Here is a 24,699-nt window from a genome sequence, read left to right on the forward strand (position 1 = left end):
AGTGTTAGGTTAGAGGCAGGGATGAAATCTCAACATTTTCAAATAGCTGCATTAATTGAAAATCCCACAAATAGAGACAGCCAACAACGATGCGTGTGGAGGGGCAAATGGGCCAAAGCAAAAATAAATAAAACAAATAAGAAATTATTAAAATTTGTATATAGTATGTGAAGATTTTAATTTAATTGTAACAAATACATAAAAATTATTTTAAGTATTTTGGAATCACTTCAGCTGAATTACTGTGTTTGGCAGTATATAAAATCACCTACAAATGCAACTGGTTACCTATAAACTTAAAAGTGAACTCTTTATTAATTTAACTCGTTCTCATAATTGTAATTTATGTAATAAGGTTGAAGGCAAACTAATTTAACTTATAAACAGACTTGTAGCCAGTTAAAGAAGCCTTCATGCTTGTTTTCAAATTAGCAACAAAGGATAAGAAATTTGAGTCTCTGTGATTTCAAAGTGGGAGATCGGAAGTTATCAAAAATAACTACTTAGACAAAGGCACCCAAACAAATCAAGAAACACAAACAGTAACAAAGATACAAATCTACATGTTTCCTTTGTGGATATGGAAGAACATTACAAATGAAAAAATTAAACTCTAGCAAAGGATCTTCATGTTAAATAGATATTTTTTTCAGTAAGATCTTGCTCAGAGCTTCCTCACATGACTTTACCATTGATAAAAATGAATTTCTGTAAAAGAGGAAGTAAAGTGGACTTGCTCTTGCATGGTCAAGCCAGAACCCTCAATGAAAAGTGGGTTATTCATCCATGTCTTTATGTTATTGTCAATGCCATTTGGTAAAAAAATATATATTTTGAGTGAATCTGGACTCTAACGTTTCTCTTCTATTTAAAAGATTGTTTGAGGAGAGAGTCTTTCCTCTTCTCTGACGGTTTCTTCTTTTCTTTTATTTGTTAAATCGTTCAACTTGGTTTAACAAACAGCGTTGGATGCTTTTATTTGTCTGTAAACCTCAGAACACTTAACACCTGTGCAGGACATTTTACACACACATATGAAAGTTTTTAAATGGAAACACGGTAACGTACATAGTCCAACGTTTTTAGAAGAAAAATTGTTAAAGCAACAGCTACTGTTTAGTGTGTCTGTATCTGAAGGAACTTCAATAAGCATTTCAACTATAATCAGTCCAATGAATCTAGAAACAGTATGTATTAAAAGTATAAATAAATGAATTGCGTAACAATCATAAGCTCTAAAAGGTCATTGTGAAGCCCTAATCCATCTGTCTCTCTCTCATTTCATCCTATTATTACTCATAAACAAGACAGACACCTTGACAAACTCTTCTGCTTAAAAAAGAGATGGACTCTCTGCTCAGAGGAATAAGTCCACTTTTTTCCAGTCAAGGACCATGGACTCAGACTCAAAGGACCTGCTTCCTATCCCTCCCAGCTGATTTAACACTTCACTGTGAATACCTCCGGTTTATACATGATTTTCCTTTTTTCTGAATTCCAAATATAATTTCCAACTTTCATTGCTGTTGTTTAGATGTTTGTTAAATTCGAGTATTTTTTTGTTGTTGTTGATGTGCTTTTCTTTCCATATTCCTAAAAAAAGGATTGCAAAATGAAAGTTATTAAGTTCCACCCATTATTGTCTCACACATTTTTGACCTGATCATCAAATAGTAACATAACATCTTATCAGCACTCATTTGGAATCATTATTTGACTTAAGTACTACAAAAGATCAGAAAATAACTCACATACTTCCCAAAGTCAACAAGCCCAGATCCATTCCTTACATAGATAACTAAAAAAACCTTTCTTGTTCTCTCAATAAACAACAACCACTCAGAATAAATATTGGCATTTTTCCTCTGTACATTTTGTTTTGGTTCATTTAAATTAGCTTAAGACACAGTCATTATAAATTCAGAAATCTACCTTTTCAAAGAGTTCAGAAACAAGAGTACTTCATATCTTACACTCCCTGGAAGGAACTAAAACAAGGAAGTAGAACAAATCAAGTTCTACTTCCTCCCTAGTCTGTACAACTCAATTTCCACAGTTCCTCATTCTCTAAAATGAATGGATGTATCTCTACTCCTCATCACCTTATATTAATTATCTGCAAAAAAAAAGAAAGAAAACCTTGTATCAATTTCCTTTCCTTTCACCGTTATATACTGTGGTAAAGCTGTTTAGTTTGCTCATAACTAAAAAGTTAAAGATACATTAAAGACACTATCTGTCAAAATTAAAAGCACTTTGTGTTCACAGACTCCTTTAAAGATCTCATGTGACATAGCTGAGGAGGTCAAAGGTGAGGTCAAAGGTGAGGTCAAAGGGAGTCTTCTAATTAGTCAGTCTACCAACCAACCATGTCCCATAGCATGTGTACCATTTATGGCATCTCACCCCTGACCTACGGATCCTTTTCTCTGCAGTGTTCCCACAGAGATACAGGTAGACAGTGTACAGGAAGGTGAACTTTCACCTTGGCAAAAAAACAAAACAAGACGTTTCCACGCACATTTTAAATGCAAATTTTAATGTACTTTATTGTGATGTTCTGTGAAATGCAAAGAAGAGTAAGCAAGGAAAAATATATGTCTGAAGAGCACATTGAACTTTGTTATCGTAAAATGTCAAGAGGTTAACCTGGATATTTTAAAGAAGCATGGAGGATGCCTTTTTACATTTCAGAACACTGCTTGTCTTTCAAGAAAAGAATGCCCGAGAATGCTTAAAGAGCTAAGTGTGAGGAATTAGAAGTCGTCTCCAGAAATGTGACCACACTGGTTCTTCCCAGCCCTGGAAGCCCAAAGTTGCATGCTTATGAATATAAAAATAAACCTGTGACACTTCCCCGCCAAAGTGCACAAAAAACAATACACACATGCTGGTAAGAGAAACCGTCATCTGCTGATGTAACATGTAGGAATGACGCTGACCTCTGAGTTATGTTTATGTAACAACAGATCAACACCTTCACTTGGAACTGATAATGGCCAATGAAATGTGGACTTTTGTATGGAACATAGTTTTTATTTCTGTGTAGTTGTAGAAAAACGGTTTCAGCTGGATTTAAATGAGATGGCCGATGTTTGCCAAGTGGCAAGTTAAAAACTCAGTAACAATGAACCAAACATTCCTACATCTATTTCCTTGCCACATTTTGCTCTAAGACATTGGCAACCTCAGGATATTCAGCTTTCTAAGGACCGCCTTTCATTTAAGCTATGAGGAAGACAGCTAAATATTTTTTTTTCTCACAAAATGCATATATAAAATACCAAAGTTAAAATGTGCATTTTAAAATACAAGATTCAACAAAATCTGGAAGATTTAAGACTTGACAAAACTCTTCCACCAATGGAAAGCTGGAGTTCCCATCCATTACTCGTTATATTCTTCTTTACACATTTCTGTTATAACTCACCTTTATACTAGGTTTGTTTGACTGCTGTCGTGCTCCCTTTACCTCACTGTCAGCCGCACTTATAGTCTCTATTATTCATCACCTTCACTTCCAGGTTATTTTTACCTGCTTTTGCAGTCGGCTTATCTTTTTCCTTCACTGGTTGCATCTGTAAACACAAATATACCCATTTCCCCTTAGTTTTGACCTGGTTTCAAGTCCCTGACTAAGGGTTCCATCACTGCAGGTACTCCACACAAATATAATCCTTTATTCAGTATTATGTTCCTCTAAAAGCAATATTTTGGAACCATTATTGAACCATAAGTAGACAAAAGTTGATTTCCATTCTTTAAGATTAGAAGTGCTGTGGATATTTTGTTTATAACCTGATCTAGGTTATAAACAAAGGATCTCTAGCATCTCTATAATTTGATCTAGGTACTTCTTAAATGTAAAAATACTATATAGTGTATATCCATATAAGATGCTTTTGGTGCCCAGTTTTTCTTCTAAAAAACCTAAACAAAAGGGTTCCCTTATCTTTAAATTTCCTTGAAGATCACCATGCCATATCAATTTACAGGCAGCCTCCATTCATGTGTAAAGTAAGAAGTGTTCAGAGAAGGTGATTTCAGATATCATCCACCAGCTATCTGAAAGAGGTGATGGGTATAAAGTTTGTATACACAGATACATGCCACCTTGCATGTTTTGGTCCCAATGGGGCTCAGCTGCTCAGTTTACAAAATTAATTTTAAAAATAAATCTGAACTTTCAAACTATACAGTGCATCACAAAAAGGCACCAAGGTCCAAGATTGGCATGAAATTAAATGTGTGACAGTGATATTTTTTTAGTATAACACATGTTGGTGTGTCACAATAAAATGCTACAAAATAAAATTTGCTAGTAAATGCTGTACTGGAATGTATTTTTAAACAATAATTAAGGAAATCAAAATACTTTTTATATACTCAACGGCTATTGAATATCAGATTAGTGAGAGCTGTAGTTTCAATTCGGTTTAGCAACGCCCTCTAGAGGACAATCTAGTTTAACACATGGTAGTTGCTAAATTGTCAGAATCCCTCCGACACTCACCAAAGACCTTAGGGTATAGAGGACAATGAATGCAACTTCCTCATATCTATAAAGTGACAATTATATTATAAGCACTAAAACAGCAAAATAAGGCTTGTTTAATTTCTGAAACGTTAAGTTACCTCACATGCCAACATCCCTCAGAGCTTTCTTTTAACTTATATTTGATGTATACAGAATTTTTATAACGACTGCAGGTAACAGTTAAATGACTGTGCTGTAAAAATTCCATTTTTCCCTTGGAAAACATACACATTAGGCAATGACATTTACTAAATTTTGACATTAAGTGAACTCACCCAAATGAGTGCTATTCAGAATCCTTTACAGAATTCTGAATACTTTGAGGCCATACTGAAAGGGATTTAAGAAACATGTTTGATCTTAAAGTTTAGCACTGACCAATATGAAGTGAAGCACCTGAATCGCTGTTGCACTGTTAACCTACCCATAAAGAAATACCCTGCAACAGTAACTGTTAAGGTGGTCACTGATTTTGAACCCAAGACCACATGACAACATAAAATCCACTTGTGCCAGAACCCAAACCAACTGACTACTACTGAAATATTCTGCAATATAACAGCAGCAACAAAATACATGTTGGGCAGTCGTTTGAAGGGTCTGCAAAACACGTTGTATGTGACAGAAAAAACTCAAGTACATCACTTCTTCAATTATGAAGTCTGAATACTAAAAAAACATGACAATTGCAAACATGAATCTGAAGAAATATTTATTCATTTTGCAATCGTATACATTTATAAATGACTTGTGCGTTACCAATTCTTCTGGGCCAAAGTTATTTGGCAGACAGACCCCATTCGGACAACTTCAAATAGGAACAGATAGGGCAGAGTGGCTAAACTATCAAAGAAATCAAAAGCTCACACAGTTCTGAAAAAAACAAGGTAACATCTAGTAGCTATGTTGTTCTCATTAAATGCCTTGGGGAACTTTTCAGTGCTTCATTTTGAGAACTCGATTTACTGGGCAATGCCAATAACTCCACAGGCCAGGCGCCCGCCAGCGTTACCCGTCTTGAGGCTTTCTTCATTTCCTCCTTTTCCAAGATCATCAGCCTTCTCATGGATCTAACAGAATAAGCAGATTTACAGAGTCTGTGACTTAAGGAAAAAAATCTAGGCATCAATGTAAAAAATAGATGAAAATGACTTACCACCATAGTTCTGCCAATAATGGAGTTGGGCCCTGAGAGCTTGATAAAAGTGTCTTTAATGTCAATCTTGGCTATATTGTCGGCACCAGCAGTCACATTCCCCAAATCTCCAACGTGTCTAATTGGAGAAAAGTAAAATCCCAGTTCTTAGCCCTGAGTAATGGCTCTCAAATTCATTTAAGGTAAAATGTATTTTTATAAACATAAAAATAAGTACAAGTGTTTTAGTACCACCTTATAGCCATTGTGAAAAAAATGTGGCACAAAGCATTAATTCTTTGTGTATGTGTGTATTTTTCTACAATTGTTAATGACATAACAGCATCAGTACTTAAAGCCTCAATTTCATTTAGGCTGGAAAAGCAGCAGCAGCAACTTTTTTCTCACTGTTCAATAGATCAATGACCTGGCCAACTTTAATTAGATTGATATCCAATTAACAAAATCAGGTGGTCTAGTTTTTTTTCTCCTGTTTAGCATGTATAGAAATGGTCAATATCTATTCCATTTCCAGGCAGGCAAATTTCACTAAACATGTCTCTGTTCATTTCCCCTTGATCAACTTACCGCTCCACATCAGTAGGACCACCATGGTTCTTTGTAAAGGGATTGTAGTGTGGTCCTGCACTGATGCACCCTGGAAATGAGAAAATACAATATTCAATCCTTTAGATCCCCAGTGGAAAGCACCTCTAAACATTTAAGCAGAACTTTAAAAACACCCACTCACCATTTGTGTTATCTCCAAACGCATGGACATGGAAACCATGTTCACCAGGTGTGAGGCCACTGATTTCTCCAGTAACTTTCACAGGAGCTGACTCATTCTGGGGATTAAACAGCAACAATGTGCACAAAAGAGCTGTCAGAGGCAGGCAGCAATGATTAATTACCCACAAAGCAAATTTAACTGAATGTCTTGAAAACACACGTTTTCAAGACGTGTGTTTTCAAGAGGTTGAAATACACGGTTTTCCAGCATCTACATCCACAGATTAAACTTCAGTTTATTTATATAGCACAATGTCTCAATGCACCAAGACAATTTAATACACAGAAATATAGTGAAGACAAATCTTAAAAGATTACAAATGTTCTGCAATCTACTCTATGGAAATTGTATGCATTTAACAACTCAAATATTAATAAGAAATTCCTCAAAGATATTTTGATTTGATCAGGTGTTTTCATGACCCTGAGCTGATCCAATGGGTCCTAAGTGCTTAAAAAGAAGGTAAATGGAGCAAAGTTCAAATCTGGATCAGAACCACAATAAAAAGACTTGCATTTAAGTCACATTGAAGTTAACAAGATCCTGTCTGCAAAGCCTCCATTCAAATAATCACAATATTACACGACAGTCATGTTTATAACCAAATAGAGGAACAGGGGGCCAAGGAGCATAACTACTATACCCAGAGAATATTAAGAAAACTACAAGTAAAAATGTGGAGCCAAGTCATGCGCAACATCGCTGCACGTGTGCAAAATACACTATGACATCCAAAACTTAGTTATATTTATGCGAGAAACTAGTACATAACTAGAGAGCAACGCTAGGGGGACAAAAAGCGGGTACGAAGTGGAGACTCGATCCAAGACGGAGTGAGGGAATGACTCGGCAGAAAAATCAAATGGACACTTTCATATCACCCAGCTGTGAGGCCCACGCAGCAGCTTTTCAGTGAGGTTACGTAAAAATCAACGCACAGTAGTTAAACACCGTTATGAATGACTTGGGCGTGATTAAGAAACCACCACTAGCAAGTCTGCTAATGTCCAACTTACACAACAGGCGTCTACGCGGTTAATAATTACCACTCCCAGCCCGAAAATGTCCAAAGGTTATGTGCAATATAACATACTGAATACATGTGCACTTTACGTTTTTGCAGAACACACTCGAAAGCTAATTTGCATCGAGCAAGTGTTGGGAAACTGTGCGAATCTGCGACAAACATGCCTAAATCTTTGATTAAAAACTTAAATCAAGCTTGGGACTTGGTGGGTGACAACAAACAGGACGTGTCTCCTTGAAAACTTAAGCGTTAGCTAACTCGTGAATGAAAGTTAGCCTCCTTAGCATTACAAAGCTAAAGCACCCGAAAAACTATATTAATTTCCTTTTTTCCTTTGAAGCTGACACCTTTCTAATTATTACACCTAGTCGCACATTTACCTCCTGCTCAAAGTGAACCGTCCCAGTGGTTTCTCCAGCTCCTTTTAGGACACACACGGCTTTGAGCACCATCTTTGCAGCAATCAGGCCTCACCAGATTCACTATCACAAGGAGCAGAAAACCAGCTGAATAAAAGCTGCGTCAATGAACGTAGTGGGCGGGTTTATATTGCAGATAGCCAATAGACTAAGAAGGGATATTTTGATTGGTCGCAAACTTGTATGAAAAAACGTCTACAGTAGCCAGGTTTGACGAATGTGGTTTAAGTATGTAAAATTATTTCTAGAAAGAATAAATATATTTTTTGCCTATGTTGGTACAGATATGGACATATGTCACAAACATATAAATTTTTCATACTTGTTGACAATTACAAACTTAGAAGTATTGCAAAATCTACCTACTTTTTTTTTTTTTTTTTTAGCTTTACCTCATGTTATGATGTTATTTCCTCACAACATTCTTGGAGTGTTGGTTTGATTCTTTCATGCATGTTTGAGAAATTATTTAATCTCCTGTGGCAGCCATTCAAGTGTGCAAACGGCTCAGTCTCACCAAACGATGCCAAATTACCAAAAACATGGTGGAACTGCACATCTAACCATATCATATGAGCTGCTTCTCAGTGAAACACTGGTAAAGGTTTAATGGAGAAACATTGTGATGAAGAGCTGACGACAAAGTGTAGGAAAGAACAGGAGCGTTTTAAAGAGACAGAACCCCAATTGTTTCAAGGCATTAAATTGGTGTAAGAGGCTTTCTCCACAAGTCTGGTCCTAAAAACCCACTTCCCTGCATAGTTGTAAAGGCCCCTGCACAAACTATTCAAATCATTTGTGTCTAGTTCTCATGCCATCAACTTCTGCAGATGCCTGCATAAGTTAATGACAATGAGCCATTCATTTGAAGTCAGGTGTGCTACAGGGAGACATTTAAAACATGCAGATGAGTGTGCCCATAGGACAGGGCTAGGAACCGCTGAACCACAGCAGATACAGCCAAAATGTAAAAGAATGTGCTCTGCTCAAGTTGATGGCAAATCAACATTTTTTTTGCTACACACAAAATGATGTGTGACAGAAAAATAAACATCACCGCCCTGGACAAACCAACCCCACTGTGAAACATGGCAGAATAATTTTGTGGGGGTTTTTGTTTAGCAGGAGACAAGAAAACCTGTAAGAGTTGATAGAGATGGATGGGGCTAAATACTGGTCAATCCTGAAAGGGAAAAAACGTGGAGGGTGCAAATATCCTAAGACAGAGGCAGAGGTTCACTTTTGAACAAAATTGACCTAAATGGATTGTAATGGTTTAGAATGAAGCATGTTTATGTATTACAATGAATCAGTCAAAAGATAAAATACATGGAAGTTATGAATACTTTCACAAGGTATAGTGCATGTATAAGTTGTCATAAAGAAACTTAAAAGAAACCTCTAATAGTTCATTATGTCATCCTAGATAGAGCTATTTAAATAACTCTGGAAGGGAAAAGTTTTAAACATTCTCAAATAATGAAATATATAAATTTGATCAAATTATTACAAGAATCTGAAAAAAAAATCAGAGGAGCTGAACAGCCAATTAACCTTTTATGATAAGACCTCACTTTTAATAAAGGATCATATTCTTTTTAACCACGAAGCTTAGTCCAAAAACTTGCACAGGCAGGTTACATATTTCACACTTGAGCATTTATCTGACAAAGCTGAACAAAAACAAATATATAATCAAGAGTTAGGCACAGGTTAAAAGAAGCAAAAAACATTTGGTACAAAAATAGTTTATTAAAAACAAGTTCCTATGGCTGAAATGTTGACGATTTCATGTCCATGTCTTTCATACTGAAAAGAAACCATGGAAACATGTGTCATTTTCCAAACCACTAGGAGTTAAAAACGTTAAAGCAACCTGTATCTGTGGTTCTTTTTGTGTCAATGTGTTTCAGATACGCAAATCACAGAATATTAACAACTATTACCATTAAGCCTTAAAGTCATCAGTGACAAAAGCATATTTACAGCAGTGTCCTAGGCAGCGGCCTTCATTTTTCAGCATTTCTGCTTTACACAACTCAGTGTAAAATTATCAGATTGCTGATTCTGGGCTTCAAAATGAAAGAAATCTGTAATGTTATATGATGTGTTTTCAATTGGGAAACTAGGTTGAGTTTTTTTAATGATACAGTTTTGAATTTGACAGACAACTTTGCTGAAAGGGGACAAATCTGACAATCACCACTTGCTCAACAGTAAAAATAATAGAGCTTATAAGAAAGAAAAAAAGTAAAGCAGGCAACAGAGATGTGAGGTAATTCAACAATTTTCTTTAGTCTTCTTTTAACATTGATAGAAAACATCTTTGTTTTAAATTTCTCACAAATTAAAATTGTCTCTTTTTTACAAATTGAAACCAAACCTGTTTTTAGCCAATTGTTTTAGCAATTATAAAAATAGCAGCTGAAAATTTGTGAACTTAGAGAATGGGTAGAATTAGGCATCCTTATGTTTTCTGTGAAATTTAACTTGCAAACATTTAATATTAAACAAAGTATCAGAAATGTATCAAAAGTTTGACAAAATTTTGTCTTTTTGACAAATCAAACTTTTCTTTTTTTCCTGACGTTTTTTAATAGCTGTTGTTCATAGTTCCAGTTCTGGAAGCTATTTTTAATGGAAATATCCTAGCTGAATCACGACCATTGTTCATTTATATAGCATTAAATTATATTCTTGAATATGTAAAAAATGAAAATTTTAATACACCACATGTGTATTTCTCTGATTAGTCATATATTTTCCTTGTTTTTGCCTTAAAAGTAAACAAAATAAATGAAACACTCTTGTGGTAATGTTGTCAAATGCACATTTGTGTCCTTAGACATAAAATCCTTTGAGCTAGTTAATTCTTAAAATCATTAGATTCTGTCTTTTGGTGGTGGTAATGTCATAAGCAGTGATGACAAGAAAAGATTGAAGCCACCATTACAGTACATTAAATTTAGATCGTTTTCAGTGTTGCAGATTTTAAAAGTAACTCCATAACAGAACTAATTTGTTGTTGAGAAGCTCTTTCCTCTAGGTGATGACATGAAAGTATGAATAAAAATGGGACAACAATAATTTCCCCCATCTGTATACAAACTATGGTAATAAAAAACAACTAAGAGTCTAACTATTGATCAAAATGAAACCAAAATGCCAGGCCAGATTATACTCGTAACGTGATGTTTCAACAGATCTGGTTTCATTTGCTTGACAACATGGTGGGAGATGTGCTACCGCCCAGGAACTGTCAACGATCATCTGACGAACAGTCACTAGTTAGAACTGAGACTATTACAGTGAACAAAACTTTTTTCGGAGTTTCTCTCATTCACAGCAGTCACAGGTTGAAGGTCTATGATGCTGCTGCATCTTTTTCTTCTTTTGTTGCTGTGGACTCATTTTGAGCCAGCTCTTTAGACTCGGAGGATTGGGCATTTTCAGCAGCTGGAATCGGCCCGGCAAGTAAATGTTCTGACTCTTCCTTCTTTTTAGTGGCTTCCCCATTTGGCTCTTTCCTGGTTTCCACCGTAACCAGAGGAGTCCCACCAGGTTGTTCCGTGCTGTTAGAGCTCCGGAATTTGTCCATGTTTTCCAGTTCGGCCAGTCGATCGTCTTTATCCCACCGCGACGTCCTCTCTCGTCGCTCCGACCGTCTCGGTTTGTCTGCTTTGACTTCAGGCGCTCTGGTTTTGTCCCGGCTGCCTCCTTCTCCTCTGCTTCTTTCTCCTCCCTCCGCTCTGCCTCGATCCCTCTCCCCATCGTCACTGCGGCCTCGATCTCTGTCTTTATCAAGGCTGCCTCGCCTCTCTCGCCAGTCCCGTCTATCTCTGTCCCGATCTCGGTCTCTGTCTCTCTCCCATCCTCCTCCACGGGAATTCCCTACATCTTCCTGCCAACCTCCAAGCCTGTCCCGCCCATCCATTTTGTCACTACCCCCTCCTCTGCCTCCATCACCAAAACGCCTTCCCCCTCCAAACCCTCTGTCCCTCTCTCTGTCTCTGTCTCGATCCCAGTCTCTGTCCCTCTCCTGTTCTCGATCCCTGAATCCTGGCCTGTCACCCCTGAGCGGTCTGTCATCCATTTCCTCCTGCCCTTCAAAGCTCCTAGGACCACCTGGTCTTGTAAACGGGGCAGGACCTTGATGGGGCGGGCCATGTCCTCGAGGGAAGGGACCTCTCATGTTATGTAGAGGGGGCATCCCAAATCCTCCTTTAGGTTGTGGCAGCTCGTGGCGCATCATTTGAGGATGTGGCCCCCTGGGTATCAACTGTGGCGGGCCAGGGGGCACGTTAGGGTGAGGTGGTCTTTGCCCTTGGGGTGGAGGGAAACGTTGCATGTGTGATGGCGGTGGACCCTGGGGGCGCTGGAGTGGCATCATTCCAGGTCGGGCACCTAGTAGACCCCCAAGAGGCGACTGGATGTTTCCAGGGTGTCCACCTGGACCTGGAGGTCCGACTTGGAGCCCGCCGGGATGTCCGACTCGGGGCCCGCTGGGATGTCCGACTGGAGGGCCGCCGGGATGTCCGACTGGAGGGCCGCCAGGATGTCCGACCGGGGGGCCGGCGGGATGTCCGACCGGGGGGCCGGCGGGATGTCCGACCGGGGGGCCCCCGGGATGTCCGACTGGAGGGCCGCCGGGATGTCCGACTGGAGGGCCGCCGGGATGTCCAACCGGAGGACCACCGGGATGTCCAACCGGAGGACCGCCGGGATGTCCTACAAGAAGACCAACGGGGTGACCACCAGTAGAATTAGTTAGAGGTCCACCTGGAAAACCTCCTGGAGGTCCTGTTGGGAAAATCACAAGTAGTTAAGATTGCTAAGTTTAAGTTATTAAATAGCTCAAACTCCATTATTTTGTTTCTTTAGCTAACCGAAGGGAAATAAATTACTAACCCATGTGCCCCATTTGGTGGTTAAATAAATTTGGACCCTCCAGGACCTCATCCTTTTTCTTGGCGCCCTGACCTGGTGGGTCTTGAGGCGGGTCATCAACTCCACCTTTGGAAGGAGGTAGTGGACCGAGGGACATAGGTCCTGAGGCAGGAAAACCTGAGGATATAGTAGTGAAACCCATTAAGATTCACTTAATATGCATTATAGTTTTTAAAACAACTGCAAATAGTAAAAGATTATTGGCAGCTACCTGGGGGCATTTGCAACGGGTTAAAGCCAGGTCTGATGAAAGGAGGAAGGGGAATGCCTGGAGCAAAGCCAGGTGGAGGCATCCCAATGGGACCAGGAAAGACCGGAGGTTGGAGGGAACCCATAGCAACCATTGGCTGTTGCAATGAAGGGACCTGAGAAAATGAATAAGCAGATAATTCGACCAGTGCCATGTAAACGTTACGTAACACTAAGCAAAATAACCAAAATAAAACCCATTTTGTGAAAGACTATAGTAATTGACTGAAATATGGGTCTCTTACTTTAATTGAACCATAATTTATAAAAAAACATTTCAAATATAAAAAACTAATAATTTCAACTACAACTGTAACCAGTTATAATATAACCCAGCAGGTTCCAACCCCCAACGCGTTTCCCATCTGTCTCGGCATTGCTACTGATTTGCGCATGTCGACCAAGACGGCAATTTTTCAGGACGGTTTTCTGTCCCAAAATGTTTCAAATGCAGGACAGTCCTGAAAATAATGTGCCTTCTCGTTTTGGAGAAGGCACATTATTTCTGAAACACATATTTATATGTAATCTGAAACACATATTTCTTACCATAGCACCACCTACAGGTGAATGTGGCTGAATATTTATATCCAAGTAGCAGTCTGGATTATGAACACGGATACCAAATAAAAGTTGTAAAAAGTTTTGGAGGGTAGGTCGCAGTACAAGTTTCAGCAGAAAAACATAATAATAAGAAGAATGGAAAAGCGAAGTAAAAATAATAGGGTTCACGTGACACATCGTGGACATTGTCAAATGAAAAACGCTGTTGCGATGCATCGTGGGAGAACTCAAATAAAAACATTGTCCAAATGAAGCATTTCTCAGATTTTTTAAAATGAGCCTCCTTTCCCCCCCCCCCCCCCCATATATATATATATATATATATATATATATATATATATATATATATATATATATATATATATATACATACACACACACACACACACCAACCAACCATGATCATATATGTAAGACCTATGCGGTGGAGGCATGTGGAAAGCTTGGTGAAAATCCATAAGCAGTTTTTGCATAACAAATTTTGCTATTTTCCAGCGCCACCCAGAGGTGGACGTTGGAAAGAAAACTAACTAGCCATTGTCAATATTGTGTTTGTAATTGAAGGAAGGAAATTGTGGATATTTTTACCGTTTCAAAATTATGAACAATTTAATTTTGTAGCGACGCCTGTAGTGATGTTTAATTAGCTATAACAACGTAATTGGGCAAAAAATAATAAGTTGCCACGATAACTTTCTTTTTCTTTCGTCCTTAGCACATATTGTGACTGGTTTTATTTGGCTCAGAGTTGATGGTAGGGGGGGTGATTGGGTTTGGCTAATGCAATTTTCTTGCTTCCCTGGTGAAAAATATTCCAGATCCACAATTTTTGCACAGTGGTGCATCTGTTGGAGAATCTTTCTAAGAAACTTTGCCCACATCAATTTTGTTAACAAGACTTCTGGTTTTGGAGTTATAAGCTGAAACATGGATTTTCTACCATAGTGCCACCTACAGATAAATGTGGCTAAATATTTGTATCCGAGTACTGTTGTGGATACTGAACCCGGATGCCAAATAAATGTTTAGTAAGTTTCAGGGCGTAGGATCCAGTATGACTTTCAGTGGAAAAACATAATAAGAGGAATGGAAAAACAGTAAAAACAACAGGGTTTCCTGCTCTGCTGTGAACAGGCAAACGGCCATGCCTTGCTTGCAAACGGCCTGCTTGCTCCTGCAGGCTTGAAACCCTAAATATTCTATGTGTTCTTTACTTGTACAGGATGAGAAGCTGCAACAGCCATCGGTAACACTTGTGTCTCCTCTGGCTGCTGTTGCTCAGAACGGCCATTGTGTGTGGGTTCCTCAAGGTGGTCGAAGGTCTTTCTCATGCTGCTCCAGTCTGCAAAGTCAGTCAGGATAGTAATTACTCAGTAATAAAGCTAACTAAATGTAGCTAATGGTGTAAATTTGGTCTGTTTAATTAGGCATAAAGATATGTGTGTTTTTTTGACTGTCCAGTCACATTAGCTAAAACAAAATTAACCCTGTAAAGTTTCAAAATATATATTGGGGAGAAAATGTGTTGTTCTGGTTCAGTCATTTCGAACATAAACATTTCTCCTACATTAGTTGTTTTTTTTACCTGGTGATAAGGTATCCATATCCAGCATTCCTCCCTCCTTCAGCTCCTCTAACTGGTCCTCTCTGACTTTAGACCAGGGTACGTAGGTGACACCCAGCTCCACATCCCAGTACTGTTTAAAATCAGGCTTTATACCCTTATTCAAAGCCCAAGCAATCTGGTAGGAAATAATTTGATTTAAATTCGCATTTGTTTCCTTAATTCTTTCTCAGTGGCATATCCAGAGACAAAATAAATAAGACCCACCTTAATTGCTTTCTGGTTAACTTTTGACGATCCTCTACTGAGTTTCTGCAGTGCTCTGTAAGCATCTTGCCTGTGTATCATGACAATGTAAGCACAGCCTCTTGGAGGAATCATCTGAAAAATGACAGCGAAAAATAAAGAATGGTTAATAACCATATGAGAAACAGGTTTTCCTGTCTGACAAACCAATTAACTGAGCAAGGACTGTTTAACAAGAACTAAGGAACAATATTTCTTAAAGATAACAACATAAAGGTAAAGCACCTAACAATGCAAACATCATCTCTAAGCGCTACAGTCACAACCATGTCATAATCAACATCTAACAGAGATGTAGTTTATGGGGAAACTTCTTCAAGATTAATTCAATTTTGTACTGTTCTAATAGGCCAATATTGACAAATGGGGTTTGAATACATAACAGCTTAATTATAGCCTAGCAAATAACGCATCCAAGTAGACTTTTACCACTGTGATATTGCACACACTGAAATTGCACTGACGATAGTTACAAGATTATTATTCTTCTGCATGTCCCACGCTTTCAAACTGAAAAAGGGAAGCAGGCATTCAGTGTGTTGGCCCCCACAGCGTGGAATCAGTTGCAGTCTGAACTTAAGATGTCGGAAATGATTTCACTGGACTTATTTCGAGCAGTTCTTAAAGATAGGCAACAAGATTCTATGAAACAGTGTCATTGTTTTTAAATTGTTTTTATTGTTTTATACTTGTGCATATATATTAATTGTTTTTATCTTGTAACCAGGTTGCTATGTATTGCAAATTTTTTGCTCAGGTCCCTCTTGAAAATGAGATCTAGATCTCAACGGGGTTTACCTGATTAAATAAAGGAATATATATATATATATATATATATATATATATATATATATATAAGATGTATTGGACATGAAGTGTTTTACAGTTAAAAAAACAAACAATTAAATGCACTAGAAGATACTAAATAAGCAAAATTTCTGACTAGGGGATTATGACCTTGTAGGCAATTTTGTGATATATATATTTTTAAAAGAAGAGTTGTATTTTAATGATTTCTCAGCTGCAGTCCATCCAAGTGAGATTGTGAATTTCAGGCATCCTTCCTCTTTAAATAAAGTTACAAAAAACACTTTTAAATAAAAAATTCAAAAAACAATTACAAATCTGAATGCCAAGAGACTCATAGAACAAAGTTGTTGTTAGAAAATGTCGTTAAAATAAATGCAGCTTTATTCTGCTGGCTGTCATTGGTTTGTATGCACTGACCAATCAAAATGAACCTAAAATTATAAAGCTTCTTCTCTGATAGTAGCTTTTATCTCTTTGGGCCTAACAGAAACCTCGTTGTAGATCTTTGCAAGTCTTTCTATGTACAAAATGTGATGAGCCGATTATTTGCCCTTTCTGGGCAAATAATCAAGATTAAGCGGAGAACCTTCTGATTACGGCTGCTGGTTGAATAATAAATCTTCTATAAACTTAAAATAAATGCAAAGCAGGACCTATGAGTGTCCATTAAGTAATTAAGTTAAAAACATTGAAATTATAAAACGCACAAATTACTGTTTTAAGATGAAATATATCTGATCCAAACAAATCGACTTACATTTATAGATTCAATCTGTCCAAACTCTTCAAGCAACGAGGCAACGTCTTGCTGTTGAGTTCTCTTGTCCAGCTGACCCACCCACAGTGTAGTACTACAAACTAAAGAGAAAAAATACATCAACAAGGAAGAAATTTGGCAATATTTCAAAAGCTAAAAGATTTAAACAAATTATTTTCATCGTAGGAGGGAAAAAGGACAAATAAGTACAGATTTCAATCATTCCTGTGATAAATAATCTCCTCTGTAACCTAGGTGATGACTCACTGCTCAGAGTCTCGCTCTTGGGCGGCGGAAGGCCTTTCTGCCGCCGCTCTCTTTCTCTCTCTCTCTCCCGGCGCTCCTGTGAGCGAGAGCGAGGTGAGTGGTGGCGACGATCTCTGGAGCGGGAGCGAGATCGCCTGTGCCTGGACCGTCGGGAGCGGGAACTGGACCGAGACCTTCTCCTCTTTGGAGATCTGTGTAGACAAAGGAAGATTTGTTACCAAGAAACTTCTTTTTGGCAGGTTGTCATAAAAATACTTAGCATCCATTTTAGACTTTACCTTGAGCCTGAGTGGGACCGTCGACCATGCCGGCCATCTCTCATTAATGAATGGTCCATATCCACTGAGGAGTCCTGATGAGAAGATGAAAAAAATTGATGAATTGCATAATGCAAATGTAACCAAACCAGTTATAGTCTTGACCAATATTTAACGTTTATTAACTTATCTTAAAAGTCAAGGAATTAGATTTATGTTTTTCAGTTTGAAGAAACACATAAATCTAAAACTAAACTAAAACTAAAAGTTGTTCAAATCTATTTAAAAAGGAAACACTGATTTTGAAGAACATCACTTCAGGCTACAAGAAAGATAAAAGATACCAAGGTAGGTACCAAGAAGGCTGTAAGTTTCATTTTCAGGCTTTTAAAGCTCATACTTAAAAATGGGAAATTTTGGCAGCCATTTCTAAACCTTTGAATCTAGTTAAGCATCTAGCATCTACCCAGAGAGTACACACAGAGATGGCAAATAGCATCTTATATGTTAATCGCTAAAATAAGATTCTGAAGACTGTTTCTAATCTCCGTAATGATTTTTGTCTCTTATTTATATCAAAGGAAAAAGCGTTTCACTGAAACTGGATGACTCTACCTCTGCTCCTGCTATAATTAATGACCTCTAATGGCTGGAAACCTACCTGTTGTTGCTGGGCAGCGTTTTGAGGAGGGTATATCCCTGGGAAGCCTGGAAGCCCAGTTGAACCTGGAATGTGGTGCCCTGGAAGAGAGTGCCCCATCGTTGGCATGGTAACAGGGTAGCCTTGTCCTGGCAGAACAACACCAGCCTGCAGCTGGCCGTTAGGAGGCACTGAAACCTATAGAAGAAATCTGTAATTAATATCCAATACCAATCCTTGCATCTTATATCAGAATTAGATTTGTTCAAATTGTATTCAGTTTTGTCTTCTTAAAGGTTTCTGTTAAATTGATGAGTAGTAACACCACGTCATATTAAACAAATAGATAAAATATTCCTGAGTGACAGATCCTGACTATTTAAATAAATTCTCAATATACTTTTTGAGTGTTTAACTTTAACAAAAGTTAAAATCAGTCAGACCTACTGTATAGTAATTTCTTTTAGTACATCAAAACATTTAAGCCACTTGTTTGATAAAGAATGCAATTCTTTTCCATCTCCATTAACTTATGTTCACACCTTAAAATATCTGGTGTAAAAATAAAATTAAAATGAACAATGAAAGTTACTACCTGCTGTGTGATATCTTGTGAGATATTCATCATCTGTGTATTAAAGTGCTCCATGTGCTGAGGAAAGGCTGGAGGTTGTTGCATACTGTGATAAGAAAAATGCATCATGATTACTCCCCCTTGATGTTATTTGTGGAGGCTATGCTACTCAGAATGAGAGTGGGGACTCACAAAGGGGGCTGTGAGGAGGCTTCATCCTTCTTAGTTTCCTCTCCAACATCTGGTTCATCATCGTAGTCAAAACGGTCCAGCAACTTCTGAAGGGAAGACAGAAGATGAAGCTGTAAATTCTAAATTACATTCTTTTTTGTTAGGTTCTACAAAAAAAAATAAAAAATTTCCAAACACTGGACTTTTTTGTAAACATGGCTTACAAAATATATTTTTTTAAATCTTAAAAGTGTGCATTCTGAGTGTTGTTGGTTTGTTCATTTGTGAAAAAATTAAAAGCCATGCATCATCCACTACTTTGTGACTATCAATAACATAAAACCCCAGCAAATTACATTTAAGTTAGCGGAACACTGAAAAAGTTCAAATATAATATAAATACTTTGCAAGGCAGTACAGGTTAGAAAACTTGAAGTAAGGAATGCAAATATCTGTCACCATGTCAAAAGTCGTCTTTTGCTGGACCGGCTGGGTGGAGTGGACGGGTGGAGGACGCTGAGGTGAGGAGAGGTGAGGCTGAGCAGCAACCGCAGCCAGCCCAGTAGGCGCGCTTTGAACCGGCATTTGAGCAGTCAGCAGAAGAGGTTGAGTGTTGGTTTCAGGCTTAACTGCCTGCTGCTGAAAGTTCTGGAGCATCTGCTGTAGCTAAGAAATATAAAGTAGATTCAGAAGTTTCCATGATGACAACAGAAAGCAAATGAATGAAGCTATGTCAGGTTCACATAGGTGTAAACACACCTGCTGACCCTGCGAAGACTGGAAGAGCTGTGCTACGGCAGCAAAGGCGTCAGAGTTGTGTAGTGGAGGAGCGGCTGTTGGGATGGAGTTGGCTGTTACTACGGTAACAGGCTCTTTGGCTGGAGACGGTGGTGAACCTAAATGATGAGACAATGGGAGTGTTTGTAGGTGACACAAACATGTTTTTAAAGGTGAGAATGCTGATTGAGAAAATACTTTATAGATAAAATTGTTTCTATATCGGATTTAAAAAGGACTCAAATTATAACTCACCTGGCTCTTCTGTGTGTGTGATGGAAGCAGCACCACTGCCAGAACCTGCAGCCATATCCAAGAGCGGCTGAATAACCTCAATCTTAAACACTCCGTTCTTCTGCCACAGGTTCAAAACCCGCACAATCTTACTCTACAAACAAAGAAAAGAAAAAAAATCAAGCATCATTTCAGAAATTTTCCAATCTTTCAGAAGATTTTTTCCATTCTTACCCGGTCCTCTATGGGACAGAGACAAAGGTTCTCGAAGGTTCCTGTGATATTTTTGGTGAACCTTGGACCAAACACGTCTTTGTCTGGTCCAAACTGATGCCTGGACTGCCTCACAATGGAATCAACCACATACAAGCCAGCAACTTTATACTCGGGCTTACACTGGAGGAATCAAGACCAAGGAGACAAATACCTTTAAATTACTTATGATTGTTGAGAAAAAACAATGCTTTTCAAATCAATTTAAAACAAAACCAGGCTCACCTTTTTGATAAACTTTTCCACAATCTGGACCACGTGTTTGTAGAGCTGGGGAAAAAAGGGGGTTAAATGAGTGTTTTCAGCTTAACGCAGGCTAACCTAAATAGAAACCTATTTTTAAAATCAGAAACATGAACACAAAAGAATGCAGCACATGAGAAACTGTTACTTACTTTCATAGCTTTTATGGCTGATTTGGTGATGGAGATCATCTTTGCTCGAGATATAGGAGGCTTGGAGTCCATTAAGGAGAATAACTGCAGAGTGGAAAAGGTAATGAAAGGATGAGATGGAAAATCATGAAACAGTAGAATGGAGCAAAAATAAATGAATTTCAGGTCAAATATTTATTTTATTTAAGTACATCCGTTTTTCACATGACACACTAAAATAAGGATGTTTTACTTTACAGCCAAATGTGGAGGACCTAAATGTAATTAAATTTTCTAAAATAGAAATTTGTTTCCTCAAAAATCTCTTATCTCTTGCCATTATTGATTACTACGCACATTTTTTTTATATCTCGTCTGGTGGTTTTGTCAGTTTTTGTTGGTAAACAGAGACTAATATGTTTTCTTTTTATTATGTGCTGCTTGAAATTTTTAAAATGAGACAGAAAAAATATTCTGAATTTAATGTATTGTTAAACATGGCTCTCAAATTAATTAAAAAAAAACAATCCTGAGCTACCTGAGCCAGAAACCATCTGATCAGTTAGTTTGATTTGTACTGATACAGTAAAAACACAGTTAGCCAAGAGCCTGAACAAGTTTCTCACTATATAATATCAATGAGATAAAATGTCAGGGATTCCCCCTATCAGATATCCTCAAAAATAATAAGAATAAAAAACAGCAACAGCTTAATGGGAGCCATCAGTGGTGCTACTTTAGATTTCACACCAAAACCGTCCATGTTTCTCACAACCAGAGTTTTCAAACACTTACATTTCTCTGTTTTGTAAGTAAGGGAAAGATGTAGTAGTTTCCCTTAGGCCTTGCCATGTGCAATATGTGGGGGAGGGGCAGTGCTGCATTATTCTGCACTCCATGCAGCCTGAGAAAACCGAGATAACACAAACCTTTTCTGCAGCAACTCATTAACAGGACTTTGAACCTCTAGAATGTCACCACTGAATAGTTCGGGGATTTAGAAACTGTAACATTTTAAAATCTCAACATATGAAATTGGCCCTAATCGCAGGCTGCAAAATAAACACCCAGTATATAATGTCTTGTCTCACCATCTTCATCTTTTTCTACTATCTTGATTCACCTTTAAAGAGATAAAATCCAAAGCAGGAGAGGAACTCTAAAACTGGCCACTGTAAACTGAACTGGCTAACCAGGGTTGTGCGTCTACGCTTAATTCTGTTTTTAAAAGGTTTTGGTTACTGATTAGAGTTTTAACTCAGCTATAAAGCAACCCACTTGTTGCTGAGTACTGCCAGTCAGCTGGCTGAAAGAAGGCACCAATACGTTTTCCTTGTGTTCAAGAAAGATTAACTTGTCTTTTTGGAAATATAGTCAGAGATTTTTTTTTAAAAAAACAATACTAGTGTTAAAATTTAAGGAGAGTCAACCAGTCCAAGTGTCTATCAAAATAGAAGAGTAAATAAATGTTACTCTGTATAGAAAATTACTCCAACTGTGATTTTGGCTATCAACATTATTTTATGTTGATTTTTCTGGTTTAAATAATCAGAATTAAATAGTGTAATACATTTTTGTTTAATTACTATGGTATCACAACACAGTGGTACTTCTACTCATTTCTGTGATGCAGTGTGAATCTCAAACTAACTGTAGCAAAGCAAAACTGTAATAAAATCCTGATTTTAGAGTAAAAATATCACGATAGATTTATTTTTCATAATGAATGCCTCTAAAAGAAGAGATATTCTCAGACATCATCTGAAAGCAAAATAGCCACTTATCTAATGTAGGAGATGCATAAAATCTGACACAAAAACCCACACTTTCAGCATCACATGACAAAATAAAGTCTATGATTTGCCCCTTTAACCATGCCCTAGATTCTTGAAGCTGTAATTTTGCTCCCACTGAGACAACAAATACTGCAAAGATTGTAAAGATCGCAGGAATGGCGGTAATTTCGAAGCTAAATCTCTTGCAGGATGTCAATTTGAGCCTCAATAACCGATTAAGTATATGAGTTCCAGCTTTGATAACCGTGTAAATGTAAGGTTTACTGAGTGACACACTGCAGGTTCTAACTGGGCTTCCAACAGCATGAACAGGCCTCATAGAAACTTACCGTGTCTGCTCTTTAAGAAACACCTTGCATGCTTATTATTCCAAATTAGCAACAATAAACCCCTGTAGGCTTGCAGTCCGTTTGAATCACTGTGTTAACTGGAGAGTATGCTTGCTAATCGTACTGTTACCAGCAGCAGTGTTTGGGACAAATTCACTCCCATTAGCATCACGGAGGATCCTAGTACTTGTGTTTACTCTGTTTACTGACATTACCGAGTAGCTTCTTATTACACTAGAGTAAGACATCCTGATATTCAGTGCAACACCGCCCCAGTTGACAAAGTGCAACATTAATATTAACCCATTTACAATAACACCAAGAAAGTCCAACGGCTAGCAGGCCCCCTGATCCGACCTGCTCGGTTAACTATACAGCATCACAGCACTGCTGTGACCACATCCACCAGCCACGGTGACTTCAGATTCTGAGCAAGCCCAACGTGCAGCTTACCTCCTGATTAAAGGCGTTCACGGCCTCCATGATTGCCAGATGTACCTGGCTTCTCCCTTAACTCCCGAAATCCTGGTCAAAACGATGTTTATTCCAGGAAAGGACGGAACAACATGTCCGCTCCCCGGTAGCTAACGCCAGTTAGCCTCGCGTTGGGTCGGCGGGCACAGCAAAGCATGATGGGATTCGGTGCTGTTGTTCTTGGGTTTGTCCACTAGGTGGCAGGGTGCTTCTACTTAATGTGCTGCCTGAAAAAAGAATATGAATCATTTTAATATTTTAATTGTAAGTTCACGTAGCAAGTCTTTATTTGTCCGAAATGGTAGGGGTAAAAGTATGCATTTGCTTAAAAATTTAAACAATATAGTGTCTCCAGCTGAGAACTGAAGTCCTTCTTTGTGAAAATAGGTACAAGAAAACTGAACATTTTAGGAACCAGAAAAAAACCAGAAAATTCCTTTTATTGATAGGAATAAAAATGCTACTATATACTATGTGACCTTGAAAATGTAAACTTATTACATGGGTAGTACTTCAAAGCTAAGGTGTGTATTGAAAGAAAAAAAAACAAGAAAAAAAGAAAGAATAGAAGAAAGGCAGGTATACTTCAAAGCAAAGGTGTGTATTGAAAGAAAGAAAAAGAAAGAAAGAAAAAAATAGCAAGAAAAAAGAAAGAACAGAAGAAAGGTAGTATACCAAGAATGATACAAGTAAAGGTTTTAGTATTAAATTATAAGTGTAAACCTTGTACTTAGTCTAAGACTTATCTATATACTTTTCAAGATAAGGCAAGAATACTTCACTATACTGCTCTGGCATATGTAAGGTTTAGTTTAGAAAAAGTAAACTTCAAGTACACTGCCTCATTTTTAGCATAAAATAATTATACTTATAGTGTACTAGAATAAACTGTTTAGCTATTATCACACGGTTGTCCATCTAAACTTGGCAGGCTAAGAAAGAAGAGTAATAATCTGAGAAACAGCCAGTAATAGTCAGATAAACACTCTTTACACTAGCATTACCAGGGTTTTTGACCTGCCCCCTGAAGTCCGGAAAGAGGGTCAAAAGACCCTGAGTCCAAACTCTGATGGCTCAAATTAGCATCCCTTCTTCAATTGTAAATGTGGCCATTGACCGTCAGGCCAGAAGGTAGGAGTGTGAATAGTCCATGTTGGGGGTGGGTGCGATCTATGATGGAGGCAGCTCTACAGTAGACTCTCCTGTAGGTAATGCTCTTCAGTTTAGTTTTGAAGCATACATGAAGTGTTTTTTGAGAGATGTGACCTTTTGCAGCTGATCCGTGATGTTGTGCTGCATTATCCAGGTAATTTTGCCAAATGTACATAGAGTTTGCAAAACATACAATCTGTTTCAAGAAATATGCAAAGGTTTTTCTAAAAGAAAAACATGTATGACTTTTACAGCAAGAGCTTTGATTTAATC

The 24,699-nt window shown here is 37.9% G+C and overlaps 2 protein-coding genes across 4 annotated transcripts; both read right to left on the bottom strand.

The window, feature by feature from the left end:
* Window positions 1–5,232: 5,232 nt before the first annotated feature.
* Window positions 5,233–8,029, bottom strand: sod1 (superoxide dismutase 1, soluble). The gene is made up of 5 exons (XM_028031859.1): window positions 7,873–8,029; window positions 6,424–6,520; window positions 6,261–6,330; window positions 5,694–5,811; window positions 5,233–5,607 (listed from the first exon to the last, which is right to left on the bottom strand). Exons 1-5 carry the CDS (start codon window positions 7,942–7,944, stop codon window positions 5,500–5,502), a joined length of 465 nt encoding a protein of 154 aa, XP_027887660.1. The 5' UTR covers window positions 7,945–8,029; the 3' UTR covers window positions 5,233–5,499.
* Window positions 8,030–9,466: 1,437 nt separating this feature from the next.
* scaf4a (SR-related CTD-associated factor 4a) lies at window positions 9,467–23,433 on the bottom strand. 3 transcript variants are annotated; one of them, XM_028031858.1, is made up of 19 exons: window positions 23,254–23,433; window positions 20,697–20,780; window positions 20,527–20,571; window positions 20,263–20,424; window positions 20,050–20,182; window positions 19,777–19,913; window positions 19,477–19,677; window positions 19,039–19,124; window positions 18,868–18,952; window positions 18,294–18,470; window positions 17,654–17,727; window positions 17,376–17,566; window positions 17,109–17,209; window positions 15,503–15,616; window positions 15,257–15,413; window positions 14,886–15,013; window positions 13,070–13,223; window positions 12,820–12,975; window positions 9,467–12,711 (listed from the first exon to the last, which is right to left on the bottom strand). In XM_028031858.1, the coding sequence occupies exons 1-19, from the start codon at window positions 23,281–23,283 to the stop codon at window positions 11,276–11,278; spliced, it is 3,651 nt and encodes a 1,216-aa protein (XP_027887659.1). In that variant the 5' UTR covers window positions 23,284–23,433; the 3' UTR covers window positions 9,467–11,275. The 3 variants fall into 3 exon arrangements, with proteins under 3 accessions (XP_027887659.1, XP_027887658.1, XP_027887657.1); XM_028031857.1 differs by having other exon boundaries at window positions 19,039–19,121; window positions 19,477–19,683; XM_028031856.1 differs by having other exon boundaries at window positions 19,477–19,683; window positions 23,254–23,283.
* Between the last annotated feature and the right edge of the window lie 1,266 nt (window positions 23,434–24,699).

This window comes from Xiphophorus couchianus, chromosome 11, assembly GCF_001444195.1.
Source record: "Xiphophorus couchianus chromosome 11, X_couchianus-1.0, whole genome shotgun sequence".
Lineage (NCBI taxonomy): Eukaryota > Metazoa > Chordata > Actinopteri > Cyprinodontiformes > Poeciliidae > Xiphophorus > Xiphophorus couchianus.

Excerpts from the sequence above, each read along its gene's own strand:
- sod1 (XM_028031859.1), bottom strand. The coding sequence starts at position 7,944 with ATGGTGCTCAAAGCCGTGTGTGTCCTAAAAGGAGCTGGAGAAACCACT. Across the intron at positions 5,812-6,260 it reads GGTCCTACTGATGTGGAGCG|ACACGTTGGAGATTTGGGGA; the intron begins GTAAGTTGATCA and ends TTCTCCAATTAG. Across the intron at positions 5,608-5,693 it reads TTATTGGCAGAACTATGGTG|ATCCATGAGAAGGCTGATGA; the intron begins GTAAGTCATTTT and ends TTATTCTGTTAG.
- scaf4a (XM_028031856.1), bottom strand. The coding sequence starts at position 23,283 with ATGGAGGCCGTGAACGCCTTTAATCAGGAG. Across the intron at positions 19,914-20,049 it reads CACACACACAGAAGAGCCAG|GTTCACCACCGTCTCCAGCC; the intron begins GTGAGTTATAAT and ends CTCATCATTTAG. Across the intron at positions 17,567-17,653 it reads CGGTCCCACTCAGGCTCAAG|ATCTCCAAAGAGGAGAAGGT; the intron begins GTAAAGTCTAAA and ends TTGTCTACACAG.